At 58.4% G+C, this 25,372-nt stretch overlaps 9 protein-coding genes across 9 annotated transcripts; 4 read left to right on the top strand and 5 right to left on the bottom strand.

Moving 5' to 3' along the window:
• Positions 1 to 632: 632 nt before the first annotated feature.
• Positions 633 to 4,294, top strand: SPSK_08367 (uncharacterized protein; the record flags this gene model as incomplete). The annotated part of the gene is made up of 5 exons (XM_016734967.1): positions 633 to 787; positions 897 to 1,127; positions 1,294 to 2,513; positions 2,570 to 4,073; positions 4,162 to 4,294. The coding sequence occupies 5 exons, from the start codon at positions 633 to 635 to the stop codon at positions 4,292 to 4,294; spliced, it is 3,243 nt and encodes a 1,080-aa protein (XP_016586975.1).
• Positions 4,295 to 4,824: 530 nt separating this feature from the next.
• Positions 4,825 to 5,829, top strand: SPSK_09553 (GINS complex subunit 2; the record flags this gene model as incomplete). Its single annotated transcript, XM_016736125.1, has 1 exon — positions 4,825 to 5,829. The coding sequence occupies one exon, from the start codon at positions 4,825 to 4,827 to the stop codon at positions 5,827 to 5,829; it is 1,005 nt and encodes a 334-aa protein (XP_016586974.1).
• A 160-nt stretch (positions 5,830 to 5,989) lies between these two features.
• SPSK_08392 (cytochrome P450) lies at positions 5,990 to 9,411 on the bottom strand (the record flags this gene model as incomplete). The annotated part of the gene is made up of 2 exons (XM_016734991.1): positions 5,990 to 6,868; positions 6,982 to 9,411. The coding sequence occupies 2 exons, from the start codon at positions 9,409 to 9,411 to the stop codon at positions 5,990 to 5,992; spliced, it is 3,309 nt and encodes a 1,102-aa protein (XP_016586973.1).
• A 1,570-nt stretch (positions 9,412 to 10,981) lies between these two features.
• Positions 10,982 to 12,958, bottom strand: SPSK_08808 (hard surface-induced protein; the record flags this gene model as incomplete). The annotated part of the gene is made up of 1 exon (XM_016735395.1): positions 10,982 to 12,958. The coding sequence occupies one exon, from the start codon at positions 12,956 to 12,958 to the stop codon at positions 10,982 to 10,984; it is 1,977 nt and encodes a 658-aa protein (XP_016586972.1).
• Positions 12,959 to 17,276: 4,318 nt separating this feature from the next.
• On the bottom strand, positions 17,277 to 18,044 carry SPSK_09746 (2-haloacid dehalogenase; the record flags this gene model as incomplete). Its single annotated transcript, XM_016736316.1, has 1 exon — positions 17,277 to 18,044. The coding sequence occupies one exon, from the start codon at positions 18,042 to 18,044 to the stop codon at positions 17,277 to 17,279; it is 768 nt and encodes a 255-aa protein (XP_016586971.1).
• Positions 18,045 to 18,639: 595 nt separating this feature from the next.
• On the top strand, positions 18,640 to 19,533 carry SPSK_09661 (uncharacterized protein; the record flags this gene model as incomplete). The annotated part of the gene is made up of 1 exon (XM_016736233.1): positions 18,640 to 19,533. One exon carries the CDS (start codon positions 18,640 to 18,642, stop codon positions 19,531 to 19,533), a length of 894 nt encoding a protein of 297 aa, XP_016586970.1.
• Positions 19,534 to 20,334: 801 nt separating this feature from the next.
• Positions 20,335 to 23,146, top strand: SPSK_08496 (uncharacterized protein; the record flags this gene model as incomplete). Its single annotated transcript, XM_016735091.1, has 2 exons — positions 20,335 to 20,526; positions 20,627 to 23,146. The coding sequence occupies 2 exons, from the start codon at positions 20,335 to 20,337 to the stop codon at positions 23,144 to 23,146; spliced, it is 2,712 nt and encodes a 903-aa protein (XP_016586969.1).
• A 47-nt stretch (positions 23,147 to 23,193) lies between these two features.
• On the bottom strand, positions 23,194 to 24,240 carry SPSK_09517 (D-3-phosphoglycerate dehydrogenase; the record flags this gene model as incomplete). Its single annotated transcript, XM_016736089.1, has 1 exon — positions 23,194 to 24,240. The coding sequence occupies one exon, from the start codon at positions 24,238 to 24,240 to the stop codon at positions 23,194 to 23,196; it is 1,047 nt and encodes a 348-aa protein (XP_016586968.1).
• A 440-nt stretch (positions 24,241 to 24,680) lies between these two features.
• SPSK_09996 (uncharacterized protein) lies at positions 24,681 to 25,109 on the bottom strand (the record flags this gene model as incomplete). Its single annotated transcript, XM_016736560.1, has 1 exon — positions 24,681 to 25,109. The coding sequence occupies one exon, from the start codon at positions 25,107 to 25,109 to the stop codon at positions 24,681 to 24,683; it is 429 nt and encodes a 142-aa protein (XP_016586967.1).
• Between the last annotated feature and the right edge of the window lie 263 nt (positions 25,110 to 25,372).

The raw sequence follows: 25,372 nt of genomic DNA, 5'->3' as shown, positions 1-25,372 counted from the left end.
TCAGATCGACCCAACCAACAGTCACAACAACAAAATAAAGAAGAAAAAAAGACCCACGAAAGCGCATCCCGACAAGGTTGACTGGCCCCCAATCTGTCTGTCATCCCATTGCTTCGACACCATCTCTCGCGTCTCTGTCACACCCTTCGGTCCGGGAAGCTTGACCTCGTTTCCTGTCCCTCGGGTCAGGCCCTCTTCGAGGTGCATTGTTTTCTGACACCAAGTTTCTGATATACATATTTTCTTTATCAGACTCTCCTCGGCGCCACATATTGCCGGCCCTTGGCCATCGGTCGCCCTGCCCGACTGGTTATCTCTTCGTCTTGTCTTTGTCAGGGGGTGAGACCGCTGACGGGATCCCTCCCAGTTTTGCCCTCCGTTCGCCGTCTGTGATATATCCTGCTTTGTAACGCATACAACACCCTGTCTTGGCACTCGCTATTCTTCTTTTCTCTTCGTTTGCCTCTTCATTTTTTATTATTGGCGGTTTCCTCTGGGAGGGAAGCAGAAGGCGACAAATCGCCATTTGGTGGCCCAAAAAACCGACGCACCACGATAATGCCATACGAGCGTGCTGAGAACAGAGGTCGCGAAAACACAGCAGAAAACGGAATATTGCCCGAGACACAAGTATGGCGTCGTCTCTGCAGCACAGTGGCGTTACAGTGAACCGGAGTGACAACAGTGGCAGTGGCAGTGGGAGTGGCGCGGCAGATGCAACTGCACCTGAAAGTGGCTCGTCCTCACAGAAGGTGCGAACCACTGCAGGCACTCCTTCCGAATTCAGGTGAGTCCAAAATATGGAAAGAAGTCATCCTCTGGTTCTTTCCCATTTCGATTCAAATTCAACTTTCCTCGGCTTCCTTCCCTTGTCCACTCTCAACGCCAACTGCCAGCCTCAACTCCCCCCCTCACAATGGCGATGACTCTTTCTCCGACACTGACACTGAGCAGACTGCCGCCTGGCCCACCGTCCACACAGCCGATGCAACATTCACAACAGCCACAACAGCCGCAGCAACAACAGCAACAGCAGCAGGGCCCCAAGGTCTTGACATTTGCCCTGAACCACCGGCCTCGCGCCACCCGCGCCAGCGTCCCCAAAGTTCGGACAGGGTGCAAAACATGTACGTTTCGTGATGTCTTTTGAGGTCTTGCTTTGAGCTACGACTGCCATTTCTTTTTTCATCTTGGGACTGGACAGAACTAACGCGATGCAGGCAAGTGAGTAGGACTGCGGATGAGAACGTCTGGTGAGGGTACGGACAACTGGACGACATACTGACCACCCAGAAAACGGCACGTCAAATGCGACGAGGCCAAGCCGTCGTGTATCCGATGCATCAAGTGGCAGGGATTTTGTGAAGGATACGAATCAGTGCCAGCAGATGCAACTGCGGCGACGGCAGCCGCCGCGGCTGCTTCACAACCGGCGGCGGCATCACCGGCACGACCACAGACGACATCTCGAGCGACGCCGACGACAACCCCCGCCGGGACACCGCCGGGCGCTCCGCGCACATCCAACAGCCCGCGGCTGCGCGTTCCCACAGACACAAACAACTACCCCAACCCAGACGGCGCACCCTCCACGTCCTCCTCGTCGGCCACAGTAGGCTCCCGGCGGACAACGCCGGCTTCTGACGTCTCGGCCACCGAATTCGTGCCTGTACCCGTTTCGGCAGCAGTCGCACCAAGGCAAGCAGCGACAGCAAGCCTGTCTGCCCCATACATAAAGCGCGAACCCGGCCTCGACGACGAAATCGACACGCAACGTGCCCGCCTCTACCAACCGACCAATCTGGGCGACGTCAACGGCAAAGCCAGTGTCGCCTCGCTCCCACAGCCGTCCGCACGGCAGCCGACATGGCAGCCAAAACGACCCACGCCACAATACCCACGTACACAGACAGCATACAAACGCGAATACGAAGACGACGGCGACGACAACGGCTACGGAGTCGAGGCCGAGTACGGCACCAACGATGCCTATGACGTCTACTATACCCATGCCCCAGGCGCTGTCGCGGCCCAGCGGAACACGTTTGCCCAGCCGTTTTTTGACCTGGCCCTTATCAATGGCGGCGTTGCGTCGTCGTCCTTCCCGCTCGAACCCAACTACAACAGTGTCATGTTCGCCTCGCAATGGGAAAAGGCCTACTTTGACAGCTGGCTAACACTTGCGCCGAACCTCGGCGGCGGCTGGTTCCCCTCCCACCTGTGGACCAGCACCATCCCGCAGCTGTGCCGAGACGAGCCCGCCGTCCGCTTTGCTGCCATTGCCATTGGCGCCATGGCGCAGGCCATGTCGCCAGCCTTGCTGGGCAAGTCCTACCTCCACATGCTCGGCGGTGATCAACCCCCTGGCGGACAACTGCCAGGCGGTGGCGCCGCCGTACCTGCACTGCCATCGCCCGCCGACCCCTCCGTCTCCGCCAGCAGCGTCGTGCCTCACTACCGCAACGCTCTGACGTACCATGGACACGCACTCCGCCTCATTCGTCTGGGCGGCGGTGGACGCACGGCCCCCGGCTCCATCTCCACCGGCCCCTCAACCATCCGACGTTAGTACAGCAGCTCTACACCGGCGACAACCCCGCGACGCCTCCCTCCGCCGAGAAAGAACGCGCCGCCGTGCTCTGCTGCCTGCTGTTTGTCTGCTTCGAGGCTTTGCAGGGCAATCGCGAGGCCGCCCTCCGCCACATCACGAGCGGCCTGCAGATTGTCGACCAGTTTGTGGCCCGGAACCTGCCGCCGCGCGCCCTGTCCGAGGCCCAGGCCTACAGTTCGCCCGACGAGGCCAGCCTGCTGGCCGGCACCGACAGCGACATCGAGTGGCAGCGACGGCGGAAGCGCCAACGCCAGCGGGACCGTCAACTCGGTCTGCTGGCAGAGAAGAACGACCCGGCCGCCAGCCGCAACAGCAACAGCAACGGCAACGGCACCGCCGATGCGGTAAGCACCACAGCCAGCGGACAAGACGGACACAACGGACACCGCACGACTCTCAGCGAAGACCGCCCCTCGGACAGCTTGACCCGCGTGTTGACGCGCTCCCCTGCGCCCTACGTCCTCGAAGACGAGGTCATGCAGGTCTTCCGCCGCCTCGACTTCCAGGCCTGGTCCCTCGGTGTTTTCCGCCTGCGCCGCACCCGCCCGGCCGACATCAAGTTCCAAGCCCTCGACGCTCTGAACCCCGCCACCATCCCCGCCCGCTTCGATACCTTGGACGACGCCCGCCGCTGGTGGGACTTTGTCCAGCACTGGATCCTCCAGTTCCCCCGCTACATGGTCGCCGCCCTGCAGCGCTACATGGACGAGAATCCGGACGCCGCCGCCCGCGCCACTGCTGCCGGCCGCATGCTCGACATCTGCGACGTCCCCGGCGCCCGCGAGATCCAGCGCGACTACCTGCACTGCCTGGAACGCTGGTACGCCGCGTTTTATCCGCTGTACGAGGCCACACGGCGCCAGGGCGCACACCCCGGTGGCAGCGGTGGCAGCGGTGGCAGCGGTGGCAGCGGCGACCCGGCGTCTGCCACGGCTGCCGCGGCCGCCGAGGCTGCCTACTTCCGCGCCGCCAGCCTCAAGATCCCCTACCTGCTGGCGTGGATCGGCGTCTCGTCCCTCGTCTACTCGGACTACGAGGCCATGTACCAGCTGACGCCACAGTTCCGCGAGCTGAACCGGCTGGCCGCCCTCATCCTCCCCAAGCAGCCCCGGTATGCCTGGTCGCCGTTTGGCGGTGGAGCGTCCTCCATTTTCGGGCCGCCCTCAGGCAGCCCAAGCCCCGGCAATGGCGGCAATGGTGGTACAGGCGGCCAAGGTGGCACAGGCGGCACAGGCGGCACAGGCAGCGGCGACCTCTTCACCATGGACAACGGCCCCACCATGGCCCTCTTTGTCGTCTCGTGCAAGTGCCGCGTCGAGGCCGTGCGCGACGAGTCCATCCGGTTGCTGGCTGCGTACCCGCGCCGCGACGGGTTCTGGGACAGCAAGATTCTGTGGGCGATTGCGGACTGGAACCGGGTGATTGAAGCCGAAAACGAGACCGAAGGGAGCCTCTATGAACAGTACGTCGGATTGCGCGAAAGCGCGCATGTAACCACCCACTCTGATGCCCGTTGATGACAACTGATGACATCCTGCTAACACACCCAGATGGCTCCGCCTGCGCCAACGCGAAGCGATTTTCGACGAGACCAAGCCCGAGGTGCAGATGACGGCGTGGGTCAAGAACAAGGCGACAGGCAAGTTTGAGAAGCTGACACAGACGGTCAGGTGGGATCGGTAGGGGGTGGTGGTCTGGCGGTCTGGTAGTCTGGTGGTCCTTTATTGAACGGAAAGTGAATGAACAGTACGGTATGGGAACGGCCAGGAAAAATATAGAAAAGAAAGATGGGCAACTTCACAGTTACATGGGAGGGCATTGGATGGTTGGGTTGGGGATTTTACGTGCATCGGGGATTCCATGGGGGTAGATAAAACAGGAGTGACAATGTGTCAATCGGGGTGCAAATGAATTTATGAATAAATTTCCAGGAAAATAAAACTGTAGGACTCCAGAATTGTACTAATTAGAAAAAAGGTTGTATGACATCGCTGAGGGTGAATTGCGAAAAGGGGCAGCGGTCGAGTAAACACGGGTTAGGTGCATACCCCACCATGTGCAGGTCGCGGGGGGTTAAGCTAAACTTACTGGGACGCGTCAAGCGCGTCTCAATGTACGAAAAAAGGACCACTGAAGAAGAGAAGAGACGACGACCTTTACATTCCCCCAGTTCTCGTCAATCAACGCCAATTCACACCTACAACTCTCGCGCCATGGCCTCGTCCTTTCCACCGGGCCTCCTCCCCGCCGAGGTCGCCTTTGTCTGCGAAATGGAACACGTCACCGTCGTGCCCCGCCAGCGCCTCGACCCCATCCCCCTCCTCGGCGGCGCCACGCCCCAGCTGCGCCCGCCCTATCGCGCCGTCCTGCCGCTGTGGCTGGCGCTGCTGCTCAAGCGCCAGCGCCGCGCCAGCATCGTCGCCCCGCCCTGGCTGCACCCGGCCAGCCTGCGCGAGCTGGTCGTGCTCGAGACCAAGAACCAGACACCCGACGACCCGGCCGCCGAGCGGGACAACCAGCGGCACGGTACGCAGGGATTTGAGGACGGCGACAACGACGGCGACGACGGCGACGGCACGCGCGTCAGGTTTGCACCGCCGCCGCCGCCGCCCGTGCGCGCCGACGGCGCGGGCAACGCGCGGCGGGTCAATGGCCAACACGGCCAGCAAATCGGCCAGCAAAACGGCCCGTCGGTCCATGGCTTCGTCGGCGATCCGCTGCTGGGCGCCCCTCTCCCGCTGTCGCCGCCCTTTTTGCCCTCCTGCACGGCCGACGCGCCCGCCGGCTACCTGCCCTACCACTGGTTCGAGGTCGCCGAGATCTTGCTGGCCCACGCCCCCGACGACCTGCCCGCCCCCGTCGGCGAGGTCCGCGCCCTGCTGCGGGACCTCGCCGAGGCCCGCGCCACCAAAGTGCGGCACCTCGCGACCATGGCGGCGGCCGGCCCGGACGCAGTGGCGGGGGCGGCCCGTGCGCAGCATCCGCTGGCGCGCAAGCCGGCACCGGCGATTGTCAACCTGCGCGGCATCGGGGCCATGGAGCTGGCGGAAGCGCGCGGGCTGGTGGCGGCCGTGCACGACGGGGTGCGGAAACTGGGCGCGGCCGCAGAGGCGAGCCGGCGCGACGAAGAAGACCTGATGGGCGGCGCGGGAGGCGCTCGTGGTGCCGCGGGTGCCTACGATGACGACGATGACGACGAAGACGAAGATATGATTTGAGAGACACAGAAAAGAGGGACACGGAAAAGGAGTCAAAACGATGGCAAAGATTCATTACGATTGGGAGACTATGGGCGTTTTTACATTGCCGCTGGCACGGCTGTTGCTTGCTACGGTACAACCATCCTCCCCCCTGGCTGGGTCCCAGCTCGGCGGGCCCCTAGTCAAAAACATCCGTGGCGTACCGCTCGTACCGGATGCGCGCAAACCACGCATCCGTTTCCTCCTCCGTCTCCGGCTTGCCGGCGGCCGCACACGCCTCCTGGCGCATCCGCAGCAGCGTCTGCTTGACGCCCTCGCCGAGCTGGCGCGACCCGCACACATACACGCGGGCGCCCTGTTGCCAGAGTTCGACCATGTCCTCGCGATCGTGCCACAGGCGGTCCTGGACGTGCTTGCAGCCGTGTGTTTCGTCGCTACGATCCGTCTGGCGCGAGTAGGCGCGGTGGACGGTGACGGCGCCTTGGGCTTCCCACTTGTCGAGTTCGTCGCGGTACAAATCGTCGGCCTGGCCGCGGCAGCCAAAGAAGAGGTGCGCGGGCGCCAGATGGCGGCCGGCACCAATCAGTGCCGCACGTTCCTGGATGAAACCACGGAAGGGTGCGAGACCGGTGCCGGCGGCGATGCACACAATCGGCACATTCTCCCCGTCGTGAGGCAGGTGGAAGCTGGCATGGCTGGGGCGGACCGCGACATGAATGCGGTCACCCGGCTGGAGGTTCGACAGGTAGTGGGACGCGACGCCCACATGCTTGCGCGACTCGTCGGCCAGTGCAGGCGCCGTCAAGATGGCGTACGACAGGGTGACATGGTTGGCGTTCCAGAGAGGCGAGCTCGAGATCGAGTACTGGCGGACGCGCATGGGCGGCAGCAGAGTCAGGAAGGTGCCGAAGGGCAGGTCCACCGAGGGGAAGCGGTCGAGCAGGTCGAGGATGGACACCTTCTTGGCGCTGACCTCGCTGGTGTAGTCGTCACTGGCGAGGCGCTGCAGGTCCGTCTTGGCCTGGCCATCAGCCACGTCGGCGAGGGCAAGGATGCTCTAATGTTGCAGTTAGTATGAGTAGACAGGATGACGGTATCAAGGGAGATGGGAAGATTGGGAGCAAGATAGGATTAGCAATTCAAGTCAATACAACCGGAATGGAGACGCACCCTCTTCGTGGCTGGCTGGCCCAGCTCGACGTAGGCACCAAGGACACCGTAGACCGGCAGCGGCGTGTTTGTTGGCATGTTCGTCTGTGTCGAGTCGGCGCCGCCGTCGTTCGTGTGCACGGTGAGGTTGGCGTCCCACGGCAGGTGGAAGCGACGCATGGCGCGCGTAATGGACGCCTGCCGGTTGAAGGGCAGGATGGCCAGGTAGTCGCCGGCATTGTAGGTCATGCCGGTCGGCAGCTCGATCTCGACGTGCATCTTGCGGCCAGGCTCGCCTGGCTCGCCCGACAGCGAGCGGGCGGCGACCACGACGGCTTCGCGCACATCTTGACGCAGGTTCGACGCACGCGGCGTGGAGATTTCGATGCGTAGGTCGGGCACGGGAGCGGCGGCGGCAGCAGCAGCAGCAGCACCACCCTTGCCGTTGGCATCGCCACCGCCCACGTTGTATTTGGCCTTGAGCGCCGGGAACAGGACAGTGTCCTCCCAGGTCTCAAAGTCTTCAAACATGTTCCCCTCAGCAGCGTCGGTCTTGCCCATGGTGGCCAGGCGATCACCGCCGAGCACTTCCAGCTGGCTGTCGACCTGCGTCGGGATCTTGTGGAAGGTCTGTGCCCAGTCGTGGTGGCCGCAGCCAAAGACTGCATACGCGACGCCCTTGGCAACCGCGTCGCCCGCTTTGCCGTTGCGCAGCCAGTTGACAAAGAGGCCGGCATTGTCTGGGGGCTCGCCCTCGTACGAGGCAGTAACAATGACAACGGGGCGGCCGTCGGTTGGCAAGGCCTGGTGGGCGGCGTCCAGGGGTGCGAGGACATCGGCGTGGAAGCCGTGGGCAGGTGCGTCGGCGGCGATGCGGTTGGCCATGGCCTCGCATGTGCCGCTGTTGGAGCCGTAGTACACGTTGAGAGGCCTGCCAGTGGCGCTGGCGGCAGCGGCAGCGGCACCATTCTTGGGCGTCGACGAGGCCGAGGCGGTCTTGCTGCTGTCGGTGGGCGTGCCCGCGAGTCGCTTCTCGAGCAATGTGGGCGTCAGGCCCTGGCGTAGCTGGGCGCGCATGAAGAAACCGTCGGGCTTGATGGTCAAGGTCTCCTTGAGACGCAGCTGGTAGCTTGCGTCGTCGAATCGGAAGTTGAAATTTTGCAGGAGCATGGCCATGACCAGCAGGGCCTCCTGCCAGGCAAAGGGCCGCCCAATGCAGGCACGCGCGCCGTTGCCAAAGGGCTTCCAGCAGTTGGGGAACGCCTTGTTGAGGAGCTCAAAGTTCTCGTCGAGCATGCGCTCGGGGCGGAACGAGCGGGCGTCGTCGCCAAAGACGACTGGGTCGACCTGGGCGCGCATGAGGAGCATGACCAGGTTCTCGCCGCCCTTGACAAAGTACTTGCCGCCGGCCAGCGTCTCGTCTTTGCGGGCGGTGACGCCAACGGCCGGGATGGTGGCGTTGAGGCGCAGGGTCTCGCGCAGGACGGCGGCACTGTACTTGAGCTTGGGGAGCTGGTCGACGGTGATGGGCCCGGTGCCACAGACGTCGTCGACCTCCTGCTGGGCGCGGCTGTAGGCCTCTGGGTGCCGCAGGAGGTCGTAAAACGCAAACGACAGCATGCCCGAGGTCGTCTCGTGGCCGGCAATCAAAAAGGTAATCAAATTGTTGGTGATGGAGGCATTGTCCAAGGTCTCGCCGGTCCGCGGATCGGTGCCGCTCAGCATCGCGGCCAGCAAATCCTTCCGCTCGGACGGCGGGTTCTGTGCGCGGCGGGCATTGACCACGCCGTCGGAGACGGCACGCATGGTCGCAATGTCGGCGGCATACTGCTGGTCGGCGGCCTTGTAGAACATGGCCGGCAGTGGTGGGCGGCGGCTCCGGTTGCCAGACTCAACGAGGAAGTTGCCCATGGCGCTGATAAAGGGGTGCATCTCTTCGCTGTAGAACGAGTTGAAGCGGTAGTCCATGGCACAGAGGGCCAGCGTGTCGAGGGCGAGGCGGGTAAAGTCGTCCGTCACATGGATGGGTTCGCTGGGGCCGCGGCGCGCCCATTTGAGTGCGAGCTGGGTGGCAATGTCGTGCATGTCGTCAAACATGTTCTGTATGGACAGCGGCCCAAAGGCGGGCGTCAGGATGCGGTGGGCCTTGCCCCAGTTGGGCTCTTCCTCGCCAAAGGCCGTGAAGAGGCCATCGTGGACGCCGTTGCGGACCTGCTTGAGGACGCTGCCGACGTTCTTCTTGAAGCGCTTCTCGTCGCACACCTCGTTGACGAGGGCGTTGCTGGACAGAAAGACGGATGTGGTGCCGACAATGTTGAGCCGGAAGATGTCGCCGTGCTGCTCGGCGAGGCGATTGATGGACTGGATGGGGGCGGCCACGTCGAGGTCGCGCAGGTTGCCGATGAGCGGCAGGCCTGGCGGTGACGGGATCTGTTCTGTGCCGATGTCCATGGCGAGAGGGAAGAGGGGAAGAAGCGAAGCGGAAAAGGGGAAAAGGAGGTCGACGATGATGATGTAGATGGGGCTTTGCAGCACCAATGGCTTGAAGTGGAAGGTACAAGCTCAATGCATGGCACTTCGAGAGAAAGAACATCAACGAGCAAAACAAAGGAAGGAACGATGACGCAGCGGGGAGGGGCAGCACATATACAAAGAAGTTGAAGGATCTGCAAATCTGGCTAACGCAAGACAGGGGCACAAAGAAAAAAAATAAAGCGATGAATACATATACAAAAGCACTATGTCGTAAGGGTCGGTGAGATCCGAGACAGGCTCGACGGACTACAAAAGCCCCAATCCTTGCGATCTGCACAGGCGGGGAAAGCATCCAGAAAGCTTCGGAGGCCATGCTCCACTCCTGGCATCGCTCCTTCCCACGAGGGTCATGCACGGAGTGTCTGCTTCGGTCGTACTTGCTGTCCTAGATGCCGTGGCACAAGCAAGACTACAGTATGTACATAGTAAGCCACCAGGGGTAAATCACAGCCACCACAAAGCCAATACAAGTCAATAGGGCAGCTGTAGTCTACATTCTGTCTTACCATAAGGAGTCCACAGGGGCGGCGGGACGAGATTGTAACAGGAAATATTGAACTATCAGCTGCAGGAGGCGAAAATAATGTGTTGAGAGAGTGCAGTATGTGGATTTGGTGGACCGAGGAAGATGTAAACGAAAACGAGCAGTGCATGGCAACGCCACTTACGCCGTACGTCGTATTTCATGTGTGTTAGTGACCAGGGACACCTACGCCGCTGTCGTCACTCTGCTTCAGTGGAGAAACCAGGCTTTATTTATATCATTCGGCCTGTTTCGCAGCTTTGGTGGCATTACAGGGGCTGATTGGTGCACTGGGCAGCTCGAGTGGGGGCTATGGCTGCACAAACCACTGTAAATATGCAGCTCCAATTCGTGCTGGAGACGAGCAAATACTGACAGCCGAGGCATCTGTCCACCGAATTAACCAATGTAAAAGTACAGTGTCTGGAAACGAGGCCGGAAGGTTGTCGCTACAAAAACCCCGGCTCGAGCACGTGGCAGAATAGGGGCTGCCAGTCGCTGTAATGACCTGTACATTGTACTGAGACATAAATATTCGCCGTTTTGCCACCGCATCAATGGCACGAGCCTTGAAATCCAACACCCAGAGCACAAAACATCTGCCGTCGTTGCAATGCAGGCAGCTGGCATGGGCAATGCTGTCTCGTAGGGTGTTACTTCCCCTGGTTCTTCACTGACTGACGACAGTTAAACAGTTCGGCGGACTCCGCGATCTGTTTGCTTTCTCGCATTGCGATTCTCTGTTGTCACATATTGATATTGAATATTAAATATTGAATATTGAAACGCCTACATGTCTAGACGCTCTATGCGTGTCTTGTCGCTTCCTGTGAGACAAAGACGGTGTTGCCAAAACAAATGAAAATGGACTGGACAAGAATGAAACCCCGACATGTTCGCCTGCTAGAACAAAATGGAGAAGAGCAAGTTACAAACGAAAAAAGCAAACAAACCAGGCGCGCGTCATTCCCGGCGCGTCGGCAGGACGTCCTGCGGCGGCTCCGGCCGCACACACTTGGCATACAAATAATGGCCCACCGACACGGCCTGCTTGTCCACGGTCCGGGCCACGAGGTCCGATAGCACGATGATGATGAACCACACGACGACGGCACACATGGCGATGCCAATGCCGTACTGCCAGTCCGTCGCCGACCCGGTCAGGGCCACGGTCTTGCGGACAGTCCAGTGGCCGATGGTCCAGAGCACCGTGCCGTGCAGCACGTACATGGAGAAGCTGATGAAGCCGAGGTACTGGGGCAGCGGGTGCATGAACAGCCGCTGGAGGGCCGGGGTGCGCTCGATGGCGACGACGATGATGGTGGCGCCGAGGGGCAAGTACCACTCGTCGACCTTGCCCTTGGAGCGGTGGAAGCGGGGCGCCCACTGGGACAGGGTGATGTAGCCGGGCGTCTTGCCGCCGCCGCGGCCGGCCTCGGGGATCGACAAGAGATAGAGCCCGACGACGAACGCGGTGACGCCCAGCGCGGTGCGGTGGCGCTTGAAAAACGCGGCGGACGGGCGGGGGAGGCAGCGGAGCGCCTTGACGGGGAGCATGGCGATGCGGACGAGGAGGGAGCGAGCGGAGGACGGGCGGCCGCCCATGGCGACGGTCGAGCCGTCGTTGCGGTTGTCGGTGGACGTCGCATCTGTGGCCGCCGCCGGCCGCGGCGTCTGGCCCACGCCCTCGAGCTCCAGGTGCAGGTCGCAAATCAGCATGCCCACCAAAAAGAGGTAGGCCTCCCAGTAAATGTAGAGGATCGCGAACAGGGCCATGCCGGCCACGAAGAGCATGCGCACGCGCGGGCGGAAGCGGTTGAAGGCGGCGTGGCACAGAAACAGCACGAGCGAGCAGTCGAACTCGACGGGCAGCGTCCACAGGTTCTGGTCGTACATAAAGGTGCCGCCGCGGCGGAGCGACTTGGACATCGGGTCGGTGAGCTGCGTGACGCTGCGGAGCCAGTGGTCGAGCTGGCCGGACAGGGAGTGCGCCTGCGGCGGCCGGCGGCTCGGCAGCGCGACGCCCTTCCAGTTCTTGGCGCCGTAGAGGTCGAGGTACGTCATCATGCAGGCGACAAACGAGACGGCGACGGGCATGAGGAAGAGGCGCGTATGGCGCCGAAAGACGGACGACCCGATGGCCACGTCGGCCTCGCGCACGCGGCCCTGGTGCGAGAGGCGGAGGGGCTTGTAGGAGAGGGCAAAGCCCGAGACGATGAAGAAGACGGCGACGTGCGGCGGGCCCGAGATGCAGAGGCGCACAATGGGCAGCTGCACGAGGTAGCGCTCGCCCGGCTCGCTGCCGTAGCCCTTGTGCACGTGCCAGCCGAACCACAGCAAGCTGGCGTGGTGCCAGACGACAAGGAAGGCGGCGACGCCGCGCAGGCCGTCGAGCCAGGCCGTCGGATGCATGCGCTTGGGCGGGCCCCCGCCGGCGTTGGGTTTGAGGAACGAAGGGACGAGCAGCTGGAATTCCTCCAGCTGTTCGTACAGGTCCGGCCACGACGACGCGCCCGTCGCCGTCGCCGTCGAGGTCGAGGTCGATGCCGACGGGACAAAGAGTCGCAGGATCCGCCGGAACGGCGCCGTCACCAGCAGCCACAGCAGGTAGACTAACCGCAGCAGGACCAGCGGCACCGCCATCACGGCCGCCACCGCCGCGGCCAGTCGTGTTCGTGGCCGGTGGGCGCTGCTCGCTGTCCGCCCATGTCCAAACCGCGGCTCGCCGTGTGACGTCCGTGGGCTCTCTGGGCTTCTGTTGCCGCTTCCACTGCTCCCGGACCGGCTGCTGCCCACGCTGCTAATCTCAATCGCCACGTCCTGTTCCTTTTCCTTTTCCATTTCTCGGTCGTTGTCGGCGTCGGTTGGCAGCTGGTTGTACAGCGGCTGCATCTGGGAGTGTACCCATCGCCGGAGGCCCCGGAGGGCGGCGTTGGCCATGTTGCGCTGTGTGACGGTGTGTTTGCAATGGTGAAGTGTGACGGTGAGGGCAGGAGACACGGAACGACCACCTAGAATTGATTCATGGGCGCGTCAACGGGTGGTGAAGGTCGTCGCTGCTGATGATGTCGTCGTGGTCGTCGAGGGCAAAATGGGAGGGTTCGGGACAGGCCGTAATATAAGAGTCGAGTGGAGGGTACAGTGGATACGGTCGAGCGTAGCGGACAGGTTTCGATGCGAAGGGTCGTTGTATTTGTTGTCTTGTCGTCGTGTCTTATCGTCCTGTCTTGTCTCTCGTTTTGTTTCTCCGTAGCCGAGTAAGAAAAGCGAGTGACAGTGCTGACAGAGCGAGAACGAGTGAATGGGTAAGGGTAAAATGACGACAGGAAGCAGAAGACAAAACGACCAGACAATAAAGGAGAACGAGACGGCTTCAGAAAACGGACAATTGGCCGCAAAGCCAAGCACTTTCGAGCCAAGATGACGGAAGGCAAGGGCAAGGGCAAGTGTCGATCCGTCAACAGGGGCGTGAGCCCAAGGGTCGGCGGTGGATAGTGGTGGATGGTGGATGACGGCCTGAGGACTGACTAAGAGGCCGTTGGCATTCAGGTGCACACAAATAGGACGACTGGAAAAAGACCAACCGTGTACAGGGTGGACAACGCGACGCGGTTCGAAGAAAGGTCAGTAGTCGTATATTATCGCAGATGAAGGGGCCCAGAAAAAACGTGGAGGTGGCGAGTGACATGGGTTGTGGTCATGAAAGGGCATAACGCAAGAATAGAAACAACGAGACAACGAGACAACTTGGAGCCACGATACGGCCGTCACGACACGACACAAACGGCGCAGTTACCAAGCGAGCGCGAAATCGAGCATACTAAAAAAATCCGCAGCAAATAAAAAAAGAAAAGGGCAGAAAAGGAGAGGACCAGACAAGGCAAGGCACGACCAACAACCAAATAGGGCATAGAGGGTCCGTGATGAGGAAAAAGTCTCAAGCGGCGGAACAAGTTAAGATACAGACAATGACAGCGGGCGGCTCCCTAAAATAAGGTTGATTAAATTTGGCACAAACGCCACAGAATGCAGTGAGAAGGGGGGGTGTGTCGTAATTCGTATTGGTCGTAGAATTACGAGCTTGCAAGACGCACACTATTCGCTGTCATAAGGCAAACTAGCATGAACAGTGAAAAGGTACGGCTGTGCTCGCAACATTACATGCATGTCTACGGAGGTTGCGCCGGCGTACATGCAGGGTAGGGATACAAATCTAGCGGGAGTCCATGTTGAGATGAAATCGAACATGCACACATTTCGGTACACAACAGTACGAAAGGCAGAGGTTGAGAACGACGTCTGTAGACGCAAAAGACAAACAGGCGCGTCTGAGGCTCGTCTGAGACAGACGCAAACGGATACCATGATTTGCTGTTTGACTGAAACAAAACAGCTGGCCAAAACAAAAGGACGATCGTGTGAATCTCGGTACCGTGTGCGCATCAACAGCATCAAATGTGAGCCAAGATCAACTGGAATGGAAATGACGGGAAACGCCGTGCTCTGAACATCGGCCGCCACGATTCTCTCGATTCTGTGACACGGTCTCGACGGTGTTGCAGATTTGTGGCCAGTGGGGAGCGATCTGGACGATTATGAAGCAGCTCATTTGCTCAGCGGGTCGTAGAATGGACAAGGAATGCTGATGATGCTGGAGAACGGGGGGGAATGAGGGGAGCGCTGAAAAAAAGGTGGGCAGAATTGTGGAAAGAATTGTGGAAAGAATTGTGGGACAAGAGATGAAGGTCGTCGTCGCCAAGACGTACCTTTTAGTGAAGCAACGTTGATAGCATGCTGCCCTACTTCTGTACCAAGTAAGCAATGCAAATGGTGGCCAGATGGGACGAACAGACAAAGTCGTCGGCCATTTTCGCCTCCCCCCCTTTTCTTTGAACCCCAGAGTTCCTTAACCACCGGCTCACCCGCTGAGCCGCGTTGAAAAGAAGGGGAAATCGAAAAAGGGATGTACCAGGAATAGGCGATCGATAAAGGGGTAGCCTAAGAAAAGCACTCTGACAATGACTGGTAAGAAATATCTTAGTTCGTGGTGAGAAAGAAAAAGCACAAAAAAGCCTAAACAAAAACTGGCCAAGGCAATTTCCAGTCACCATTTCCAGCGCGACGGCCCACAAGATGGACAGGGGCCAGGAACGCTAGAGCAAAGATACAGAATGTTAAACAAAGAATGCTTAGGTCGTAATTACAAGTCGTATTTCGCATGTTCCGCGTTTTTTCTTTTTTTTTTTTTTTTTTGGTCGTATTCACTAATTATCCCATCCACCCTACCCCTTTTGAGGCTGACTGCCCCTAAGGAGAAGGGGTCAGCTGATAATAGCACAAGCAACCGAAATTCAATTGCGAGTCTGTAATAAAAGGGTCGTCAGCGGCCATCAGACTTGACTTTACACCTCAGTGTTTTGCATCCCTGTTTCGTTGCCGACATTTTCAATCCCAGGCGCGCCAGTACGAAGTAGACAGGAGATCGCTTTCTCTTTCAACACCAGGCCAAGAAAAGAGGACGAAGGGCAGCAAACAAGCAGAACCCAGACGAGCCAGAGTTCACCCGCCAAGCCCAGTGGAAGCGAAGGATACAGGGGTGTGAAGTGCACAAGGCCAGATCTGGATATTCTAGCCAGCCACGTTCTGGACCGTGATAAATTGTCTCCCCCTCCAGATGCAGCCCCTGATAATCCCATTTTTGTGGTAAGATAGCAACTGGGAACAACCTATCATAAATTCGGAGTAGAGTTCGCAAGTTTGACAGGTTGCACGCATCAAATTAGAAACTGTAGGTGTCACTACTTCTCGCCAATTTGATTTTGACCGACAATGAGGGAGAAAAGAAAGACAACGAAACAGGGAACAGAACCGCGCCAGGGAGAGAACTGGCACATCTGTCCAGTTTACCGCGTAATTAAATTGTATCGCCATGAGACACTGTGCTGAGTCTATCCTGCTTCTGGCCTTGTAAATTCTTCCGCCGTGCGTCGTACAAAACATCCAATTTGGAAGGCAACAGAGACTTGCAGCCATTCAGTTGCAACAAGTTCCAATACGGCAATGTCTATCCATTGTCTCAGACCCCCGTGCCACAATAGCACAAGTCTCGGTGAGCTCTGTGTGACATCCGGGTCGAACTGACTCCAGTCCTATCTTTGTGTCCATTATCCATACGGTCAACCACGACGATGCGATGCACCGTCCCCATGTACCACGTAGCTGCAAAGCAAAAAAGGGCATGTAACCCGGTGCAGGGTCTTGCTCCGTGTTACAAACACATGTCGAACAACGTGCGAATGAACTACGGCAGCTACCAAGAGGCGAGAGTTGGTACTCTGCCTTCTGTGGCGTCGCTACATGGTCGAGTCTGGGGAAGCTGCTCTTCGTCACCGCTGTGCCCCATTTGGTGCACTTGTTGGCGGCCATTGGCGGGACATGTCAAACGTTAAACGTACATTGTCAAGACCAAAGTCGAATAATTGTCTCGGCAATCGGCTCTGCACATGGCCTGTGTCGCAATACGAGAAAGAAATCTACATGTACGGGTGGACTAACCATAGAAAGGCTGGGTGAAAGAGGAAAACAAGGTTAAAGCTTAATTTGGATACGAGGACCTTGTGCTTTGAAAGAAAAGAGAAAAAGCCTCAGGACCAATCCAGACATGGTAACGGGTATCGTATGATCTCCGGGTGTATTTCAAGTGTTTTTTTTTTGGTCCATCAATTTTCCCCAGGTTTTGTTAATTTATTAGAAAATGTAGAAAAAGGACTTTGTTAGCAGCATCAAAAATAACAATAAAAATAAAGATGATAGTACAAATAAAAAATAAAAAATAAAAAATAAAAAATAAAAAATAAAAAATAAAAAATAAAAAATAAAAAATACACGTATTGCTATTAAAGTATTTAGAGGAAATTTTCCACTTAACTTCACAAAAATGCATAAAAATTCCGTAGCAAACCAAATCGATATTTCATCTCGTACAAAAGCACAGAATGACAAAATAACAATAATAATCATGACAAGCCAGACCAAGGGCAATGGTACGAGCGCAGGCAGCACAACCTCTACATCGTCCCCGACAGCAACGGCGTCGCCTGTGTTAGGTCCATAGTGCTGACACCCTCATCACCGTCTGCGTGCTTCTTGCACCCAAACACCGCAGCCCCAATGTCGGCCTCCTCAGCGGCCGCCGGCACTCGCTGTACAGCTCGCTGGCTCATATGGCGTGGTTGATTTGCTGGCCTCAACATTTGACTCAATGACCATCGGATGCTGACTGCATCTTTTTCAACACCTCCGCCAATCCGGCAAAGTCATCCAGAACGTAGCCATCGTTTTCCCGCACCAACAGTTCGTCGTCCGTTTCGTCCAAGTCGTCCGTCCACCGCCGAATGTACACCGTCCGCAGCCCCACTGCCTTGGCCGCGCGCAGATCGTACGCATGCGCCGCCACCATGACCGCTCCTCCCGGACCGTCGCGGCCGAGGCCCACCAAGTCGAGTGCTCGCTTGTAGATCTCGGGCGTTGGTTTGGCCACGCCCAGCAGCTGGCTCGAAAAGAGCATGTCGATGACGGGCGCCAGGCCCGACGAGCGAACAAGGTCCAGCTGCAAGCGCGTGGTGCCGTTGGCGAGGACGAAGACTTCGACTCCCAGCTGCTCGCGGACCGCTGCGAGCCCTGCATACACGTCTTGCCAGGCCGTCATTTGGTGCCATGCTTGAACGGCCTCTGTGATGCTTGCGTCCGAGAAAGCGTGGGCAACATCGGTGCGCGGCCCCTCCTCCAGCAACCGCCTTAACAGCCGCTCGTGGACCACATCAATGTCTTCCGGGGCCTCACCGGGGGGCCGGCTGCGGATGTCGTCGAAAAATGCCTGCCGCCACACCAAGGCCAAATCCGACCGGGCTTCTTCTGTGAGTGACGCCGGCAGTGCACGGACAACGCTGCTGTGCCAGTCCAGGCAGGTGCCCATAAAGTCGAGGAAGACGGCCCTGATGGGGGGCGCCGAAGCTGGTTGTGACATGTTGGTCAGTTTTGTGTGTGTGTGTGCATGTTTTCTTTGTCGTGGTGGAGAATGATGGCACAGTATTTATGGTGTAGCCGCTCTTCGGAGAATGACTAGATTTCGTACATGCAAAGCAGAAGCCAACTTACCAACCGTCGGACTTTTTGCCAGCAAGACTAACCCGGGCTGGATGGTCAGCGTCTGTTGTCGATGGATTTGGTGGGTTTTTGCGTCTGTGTAAAATACAAATAAGTTGTCAAAGTTCGTCACATGATTTTGACATCATGTGTACAACGTTCAGCTCACATAATTCGCAACAGTCGAACTAGGAAAAAATTTCCAACCTACTCTTCCAGGCAGCCACAAACAATATTCTGCTCTCCGACCACCACCAGCCCTGACTCATCGAAACCATTTCTAATCTCAATTTTTTTCGTCGCTTTGATCATCGTTTAGTATGGAGGAATACTTCGCACAAGCAAATACCGGCAGCGTTCTGGGCGGTGCTGGTTACTACACGACAGAAGTCCATTTGCGAAAGGAAAATCCGGCAGCGTTTTCTCCCTCTGATCAAGCTGTATAGGAACAGCATACGAGCGAGACAAGCAACACGATGGCAACAGATTCGACGCCCGCCTCTTTGGAAACTACGATGGAGAACGAAGACTCACCGCATCCCGACATTTTGTTTACGAGCGTCGAAGATATCCTAGTGTCTCTGGCCAACCTTGACAAAAACCAAGATGTATTTTGCGTCGGTGATGTATCCCCCGAAACTTTTCGCGATATCGAAGCGGAGCGTGATCGCCAGGGAAAGAAGTTTGGCCTTTTCTACCAACCTGCGTATGAAGCGGTCATTATCACGGTTCCAACGCTCGGGCATTCCAATATGCATACAATACTCTACGATATGGTTCGAGATAGTCTGAGAGACATGACAGCCCACATCGGATGGATGTCGCTAAGCACAACGACATTCGATGCAACGAATGGCTCTTCAGGACAAGCTGACTCGGCTGGCTGGCCGATTGACAGCCGCAACGCAGGCGACTGGCCAACGCTGGTCGTCGAAGCCGGTTTCTCGCAGACCTTGCCGTCTCTTCGGGCCAAGATGCGCTGGTGGTTCTCGGCATCTGACCACCAAGTCAAGATGGTCGTGCTTGTAAAGATGGACGCCTCGCACGAAACCATCTGCATCGAAAAGTGGGTGGAACGGCCCAACCGTCCAGGAGCCACGACGACGCGCCAGGTTACGCGTGCTGGTTTGCGGGCGCCCGAACCCTTCTGTGACCAATCAATCAATATTACTTGGACAGGCCCTGCTCCCATTATGGATATGTCGAAGCAAGACCGGACGCCGGCACGCTTTCGCGTCAGTGGCGCCCCGTTGGTGATTGGATTTGCAGAAGTTTACCTTCGTGCCCCTACCGTCGGAGAGCACGATATCGCCATTACCGATGTGGACCTCCAGAATTATGCCAGCCTTATCTGGAAATATATCGTTTGAGTGATGGGGATTTTTACGTTTGTTTAGTGATACGCGGTGTCGTGCCCACAAATAGCTTGTGTAGACACGTTTGGTTCTGTTGAATTACTATCAAAGAGTTTTTTAATAATCGTTACTGGTTACGGTAACCTGATACTTTGTCGGCCAGCTTAGTTGGGAGTTGCTGTAAATACGACCATGTTTTTTCTTCCTTTAGAAGGGACCATTGAATTCCAAGCGAGTCTCGTCCCAAACTGCTGCTGGGCAGTCTGCCCTCTTGCCAACGCCAATTCGATGTTTTGGTTAGTTCTGTGCGCCTTTCTTTTTTTTTTTTTTTTTTTTTTTTTTTTTTGCATATAATGTAGCCTGCAGCCGAGTATTCGGTGACAGAATTTGGTGTCAGTGACTCGCTCCCTAACTGTTGCATTTCTGACAGCAAGACTAATCCAGACTGAGTTTGGCCTTCGGACAATGGACAACGGCTAACGTTCCCCTCTTTGACCATTTCCTCTTTTGGCGATTGATACGTTCTTCGGACAATCGTTGCGCCATCGGAGATTGTCTCTTAGCGCCTTCCGGCACGACACCCGACGACACAAGCCGTGGCTTCCCAAACAAGACGCCTGGCAAACACTGGTCGTGCTTTCCCCGGTAAACGGTTTGCCTCTCTCGTCCAAGATAAAGATGTAAACAAGGGTCGCGTTTGCTTGCATATTTTGTCTAGTCCGACTGTCCGATGCAAACCAAAATAATCACAATCTATGCGACAACAGGCCACTCCCACCATTCTCCTCGCCCAGCACGTGCGCATACCCCGTCAGGATGCAGACATCTCCGAACGATCCATCGGCCGAAGCGGGCGCTGAAGCTATCATGTCCATGGCCTTGGGCGTAGGGATGGGTGCAGGCGTTTCTGAAGGCATTTTTGACGGTGTTTCAGAGGGCGTGCTGACACCCCGGCGACGCGGCCGTATTGCCAAGGCGTGTTCACAATGCCATACTAGGAAGCAGAAGGTAGGTGATACCGCTCCCCTGTTCGGTCACACATTCCGTGATCACCACTGACGAGCAGTGCGACGGAACCATCCCGTGCCACAACTGTAGTCTCCGACAGGTCCAGCACCTCTGCCGGCCGCGCGTGCTTCGTGACGAGCAACGCGAAGAGCAGAGCAGTCGCCGACGGACACGGCGGGCCGCTGCTAGAACGGGGCGACCACCGCCACGACCAAGACCGCTACGTCACGGTCGTGCCGGCAGTCCACCCGCGTCACCATCCCATCCTCTCACTCCGGCGTCGGCCATCACGGCCGGAACTCCTAACACGAGCGCGGCACCTGGTTTGGACAAAGCAGGTGGTTTTGGGTCTGGCCTTGCTGAGAACACGATAGAGAACACGACGGCGCCCAGATCGACATCGGCACGGGCGACAGTTGAGGACGCCGAAAACTCACAATCTCTCGAGGTTCAACCGGGCAACATTGACGAGGGCCGCCCACAACCACGTAACAGCTCTGGGTCGACGTCTGTCTCCGGCGCCGGGTCCACCAGTCAGCCGGGGCCGACCAGTGCAAGCACGACCACCAACACCGGTGCAGGCAATGTCGCCCCGCTGGGCCAGCTGTGGAAATCACGCGGCGCCCCCACGTTCTTTGGCAGTTCCTACTTTGGACCGCAGGCGGCGGCTGCTCTGCTCGACACGTCCGCGCCGTATGTCCAGCCAGGTGCCAACATGTCCCTCAGAAGCTCGATTGCGCGGCCGTTCCGTGACGAGGGCGGGCCCTTTTCCCAACTTTGGGATTTGCTGGGGATGCTGCCGCGGCAGAGAAGTACAGTCGACCGTCTTGTCGACCAGTTCTTGGCCAATGTGAGCGTCACCGCCGACGCAGTGCACCCGGCCTCGTTCCGCCGCGAGTACGAGCGCTTTTACTCGCGGAGGGCCGGCTTCGACGATGTCACGACGGTCGACATCCGCTGGCTGGCGCTGCTATTTATCGTCCTCGCCATTGGCACCTACTTGGACTGCCCGGGCGGCGCGCCACCAGAAGTGCAGCGCGAGTACGAGGACGCGTCGATGAGTTTCTTCTGGGCGTGCCGGCGGGCCATTGTGATTGCCCCGTCGTTCTACGGGGAGAGCACGGATCTGGTGCGGGCGGGTATCCTGACCACGCGGTACTGTCTGTTCTCGCAGCGCATCACCGAAGGCTGGCTGACGGTGGGCTTCGCATCGCGGCTCGCCATTGCGCAGGGCGTCCACATTGATGGCACCCACTGGAAACTGCCACGGCGCGTGACCGAGGCCAGGCGGAGGCTGTGGTGCCACCTGTACCTGCTGGACCGGATGATTTCCTTGGCACTGGGGCGTCCTTATTGCATCCTGGACAACCTGAGCCTGACGCAAGAGCCGGAAAACGTGTTTCTCGACGATCTTGGGCACGACGAAGCAAATGCCGCGCGGGCGGAACCGCTCACCACGCATCCCACACCCAGCGTCCTGGCCATCTTTTCGTACAGGCTGGCCCGCATCATTGGCCGCATCCAGGAACAGACCTTTGGCCTCCGCGCGGCGTCGTACCGCGAAGTCATGCGCCTGGACGCGCAGCTGCTCGCCTGGAAGCAGTCGTTGCCGGCCTACTTTGCCTTGGAGGACACGGATGTTTCGTTGGACAGCAGCCGTCCCTTTTTGAAATGGCACCGCCTTTACCTCCATACTGCATTCCACTTCTCCCGCATCACACTGCACCGCCCCTACGCCTGGCGCATTTCCGTCACGGATCAGCACCGCTACAGTCGGGAGGTATGCTATGCATCGGCGTGTGCCGACCTCAAGACGCGGTTGGAGCACGACGTCGCGGGCGAGGGTCGCGGCGGGCCGGCCGACCACTACGTCTGGTGTCTCGGGGCGCCGCAGCTGTTCAACAGCGCTATTGTTCTCGGGTTGCTGGCCATCCAGGAGCAACCAAGACCGTTTCCCAGGACGTTTCCACGCACTGGGGGATCCGTGGCACAACGGACGAAGAGGTCACAGAATGAAAACGTAAACCAGACGCGGGTCGACATCCACCCCGTCGTCAACGACTTGCAAGCTTTCTGCGACAAGGAGCGCAACGAGATCTGGGTCAACGACTTCCGGCTCGCCGAAGTCAAGGTGGCAGAGCTGTGCATTGAACGGTTACGGAGACGGGCGGGACTGGGAGAGACACAGGAAACGTCTCTGCCACCACAAGAGTATCCGCAACCGCCAGAGCCAGGGCCAGAACGTGAGCCAGAACCCGAACCGGAACCCGAACCCGAACGAGAACCTCCAGCTGCTGAACCGGCAGCCCCCATGCCCGCACACGCCTCTGCACCTCTCCAACCCGGCCTCAATGCCGGTCTCAACGGCTTCCCAACAGGAGGCACGCCCGCCAACGCGTGGCAACCGCTGCTGCAAGACATCTCCCTCTCACCGTGGGATCCGAACGCGGCATGGCTGGGCACAGACTTTCGGCTGAGAGCCAGCGGTGAGCCGCCCTTCTCAGAAGCCTTTTCGTTTCCGGGGCCGACGGACCTGGTGACGTGGCAGGACATGATTGATGCCATTGATAGTCAGCAATACGACGGGCCTGTGCCATTGGGACTAGCAGACTCGTCGTAGAGAGAAGATTAAGTATGTAATATAATTTAAAATACTATATGCTACTTTCAGCTGCTCTCCGTCTCTCTGCATTCCAGTACTGGCGTCTTGAGATGCCCCCTTGCTAGTCCGCTTTCTACATTCTCCAGCATGAGTGCCTCCATGGCCCGACGAGTCTCCTTGGTGGCTGTCCCAATGTGCGGCAAGAGGACAGTATTCTCGTTTCGGAGGAGACCCGGATGCACGTGTGGCTCGTTTTCAAACACGTCCAGACCGGCACTCCAGACATGCCCGCTCTCCAGAGCGTCGACCAGCGCCGCCTCGTCCACTACCGGCCCGCGCGCTGTATTGACAAAGACGACGCCGGCCTTCATCTGCGCAAACTCGGCGGCGCCAATCAAGTGGTGCGTCGCGTCCGACAGAGGGACGTGCACCGAGACGACGTCGCTGGTGCGGAGCAGCTGAGCGAGCGTGGTCACGTACGTCGCACGGACACCTTTGTCGTTGAGGAACGCATCTGCGGCCGGCCGCCGGTTGTGGTACTGCACCTGCATGCCAAACGCCGCGGCGCGCTGGGCGACGGCCGCGCCAATGCCGCCCAACCCAACAATGCCGAGCGTCAGCCCGGCCGGGTCGCGTCCCAGCGGGAGCCGGAAGCCAGGCTGCGTCCATTGTCCCTCCAGAACGGCCGCCTGGGGAATGCGGGCCCGCCGCAGCGCGGCCAGGAGGAGCAAGAGCGTGGTGTCGGCCGTGGCCGCATTGACGACGTCTGGCGTGTTCGACACGGCGATGCCGCGGGCGCGGCATGCGGCCACGTCGACCTGGTCGTAGCCGGCGCCGTTGTGGCATACAAACCGGACCGACGGCGGGAGCCGGTGGACCAGTTCGGGGTCGAAGCGGCCGGTTAACGCAACCGAGTCGACGGAGCGGCCGATGGCGACGACGTTGTCGTAGCGGCCGGCGGCACAGTCCGCGAAGAAGGACGCTCGCGTGACGCCGGACGCAAGGACATGGACAGTGTACGCCCGCTGCAGACGGTCCAGGACATCGGTGGCGTGGTGGACAGCGCCGAGGATGAGTGCCTCGGGCAGGCCAGTGTGGTCGATGGAGCCCATTGTCTGATGGTCGGTGATGATGTGTCGTTGGCGGCCGTTTTTGACAATGCTGTGGCTTATATGATGCTATCGGCCAAAGAAAGATGCAAAGGGAATACAGGTCCAGTCACAAGCATAGATATATGGTGCATACAGGGGCCGGTGTCGGTCACTGCGCAACTCTGCACTATTCCATCGGACAATAGGTATTACGTACGTTCTCGTATTATTTGAAAGGTGGACACACAGGATCCAAAGTGGCGTGTCCTCCGAAGTGAGTGACAAGAAGGTCACAAAAGGAGTTATTCAGGGGTGATATTGTCATGTACTTCTGCAGTCACCTTCATAATCTCAATGGACATGCAACTCTGCCAAATGATTCTGAGTTTGAACATTATGTACAGTTATTCACCGAGTCCTCTCCTTACATCTGCGTTGACCTCCCCTCCTCCTCTCCTCCTCTACTTCTGGTTCTCCACTGGCACCAATTTAACAAACTGCAGACAGCCTTCTGACGATGCCTGGTAGGGCCCATGCTTCATGCCAGGTAAGCGGTAGGCATAGCTCCCCGGACCCCACCCCTGTCCGAGCGTCACATCCGTGAGTCCGCCCTGGATAAAGCACACCTCCTCAATGTACGTGTGTGTAATGACGGCCACCGGGTCGACGGACCGCGTGTTGGGCTCGTACCATTGGAGGACCGCCTTGTTGTCGGAGGCGGGATCGCCGTTCAGCTGCAGTTCCCAGATGCCCGGGCCGATGTTGTACCACTGGTCGGGGCGGCCATCGCCGGTGGTGCTGGCGGCGATGGCGTCGGCGAGGGAGACGGGCGCGGCGCCAATGGGAGGGTGGGCCGGCCGGGTAAAGAATTCTTTTTGGACAAAGGCCATTGTTTGAGGTGAGGTGAGGTGATGGTGATGGTGATGGTGACAGTGACGAGGAACGAAACCGGTGGAGAATGCAAGGTACGTGGGATTTTGTTGCGACGATGGACGAGTGACACGGTCAACAAACATTGACAGTCTACGAATGTCACGATATATAAGTTTGTCGATGTTTCGGCAACTCCATACGCTTCGGACAATTGGACGTGTCGAGGACACTAGCGCTTCCCCGCTTTCGTCTTTGCATTGTCCGATCACTTAATCTTTCA

The sequence above is a fragment of the Sporothrix schenckii genome, assembly GCF_000961545.1.
Source record: "Sporothrix schenckii 1099-18 chromosome Unknown Cont44, whole genome shotgun sequence".
Lineage (NCBI taxonomy): Eukaryota > Fungi > Ascomycota > Sordariomycetes > Ophiostomatales > Ophiostomataceae > Sporothrix > Sporothrix schenckii.
Note: the sequence above shows the minus strand (reverse complement) of the source record. Positions and strands in the feature narration are given on the sequence as shown.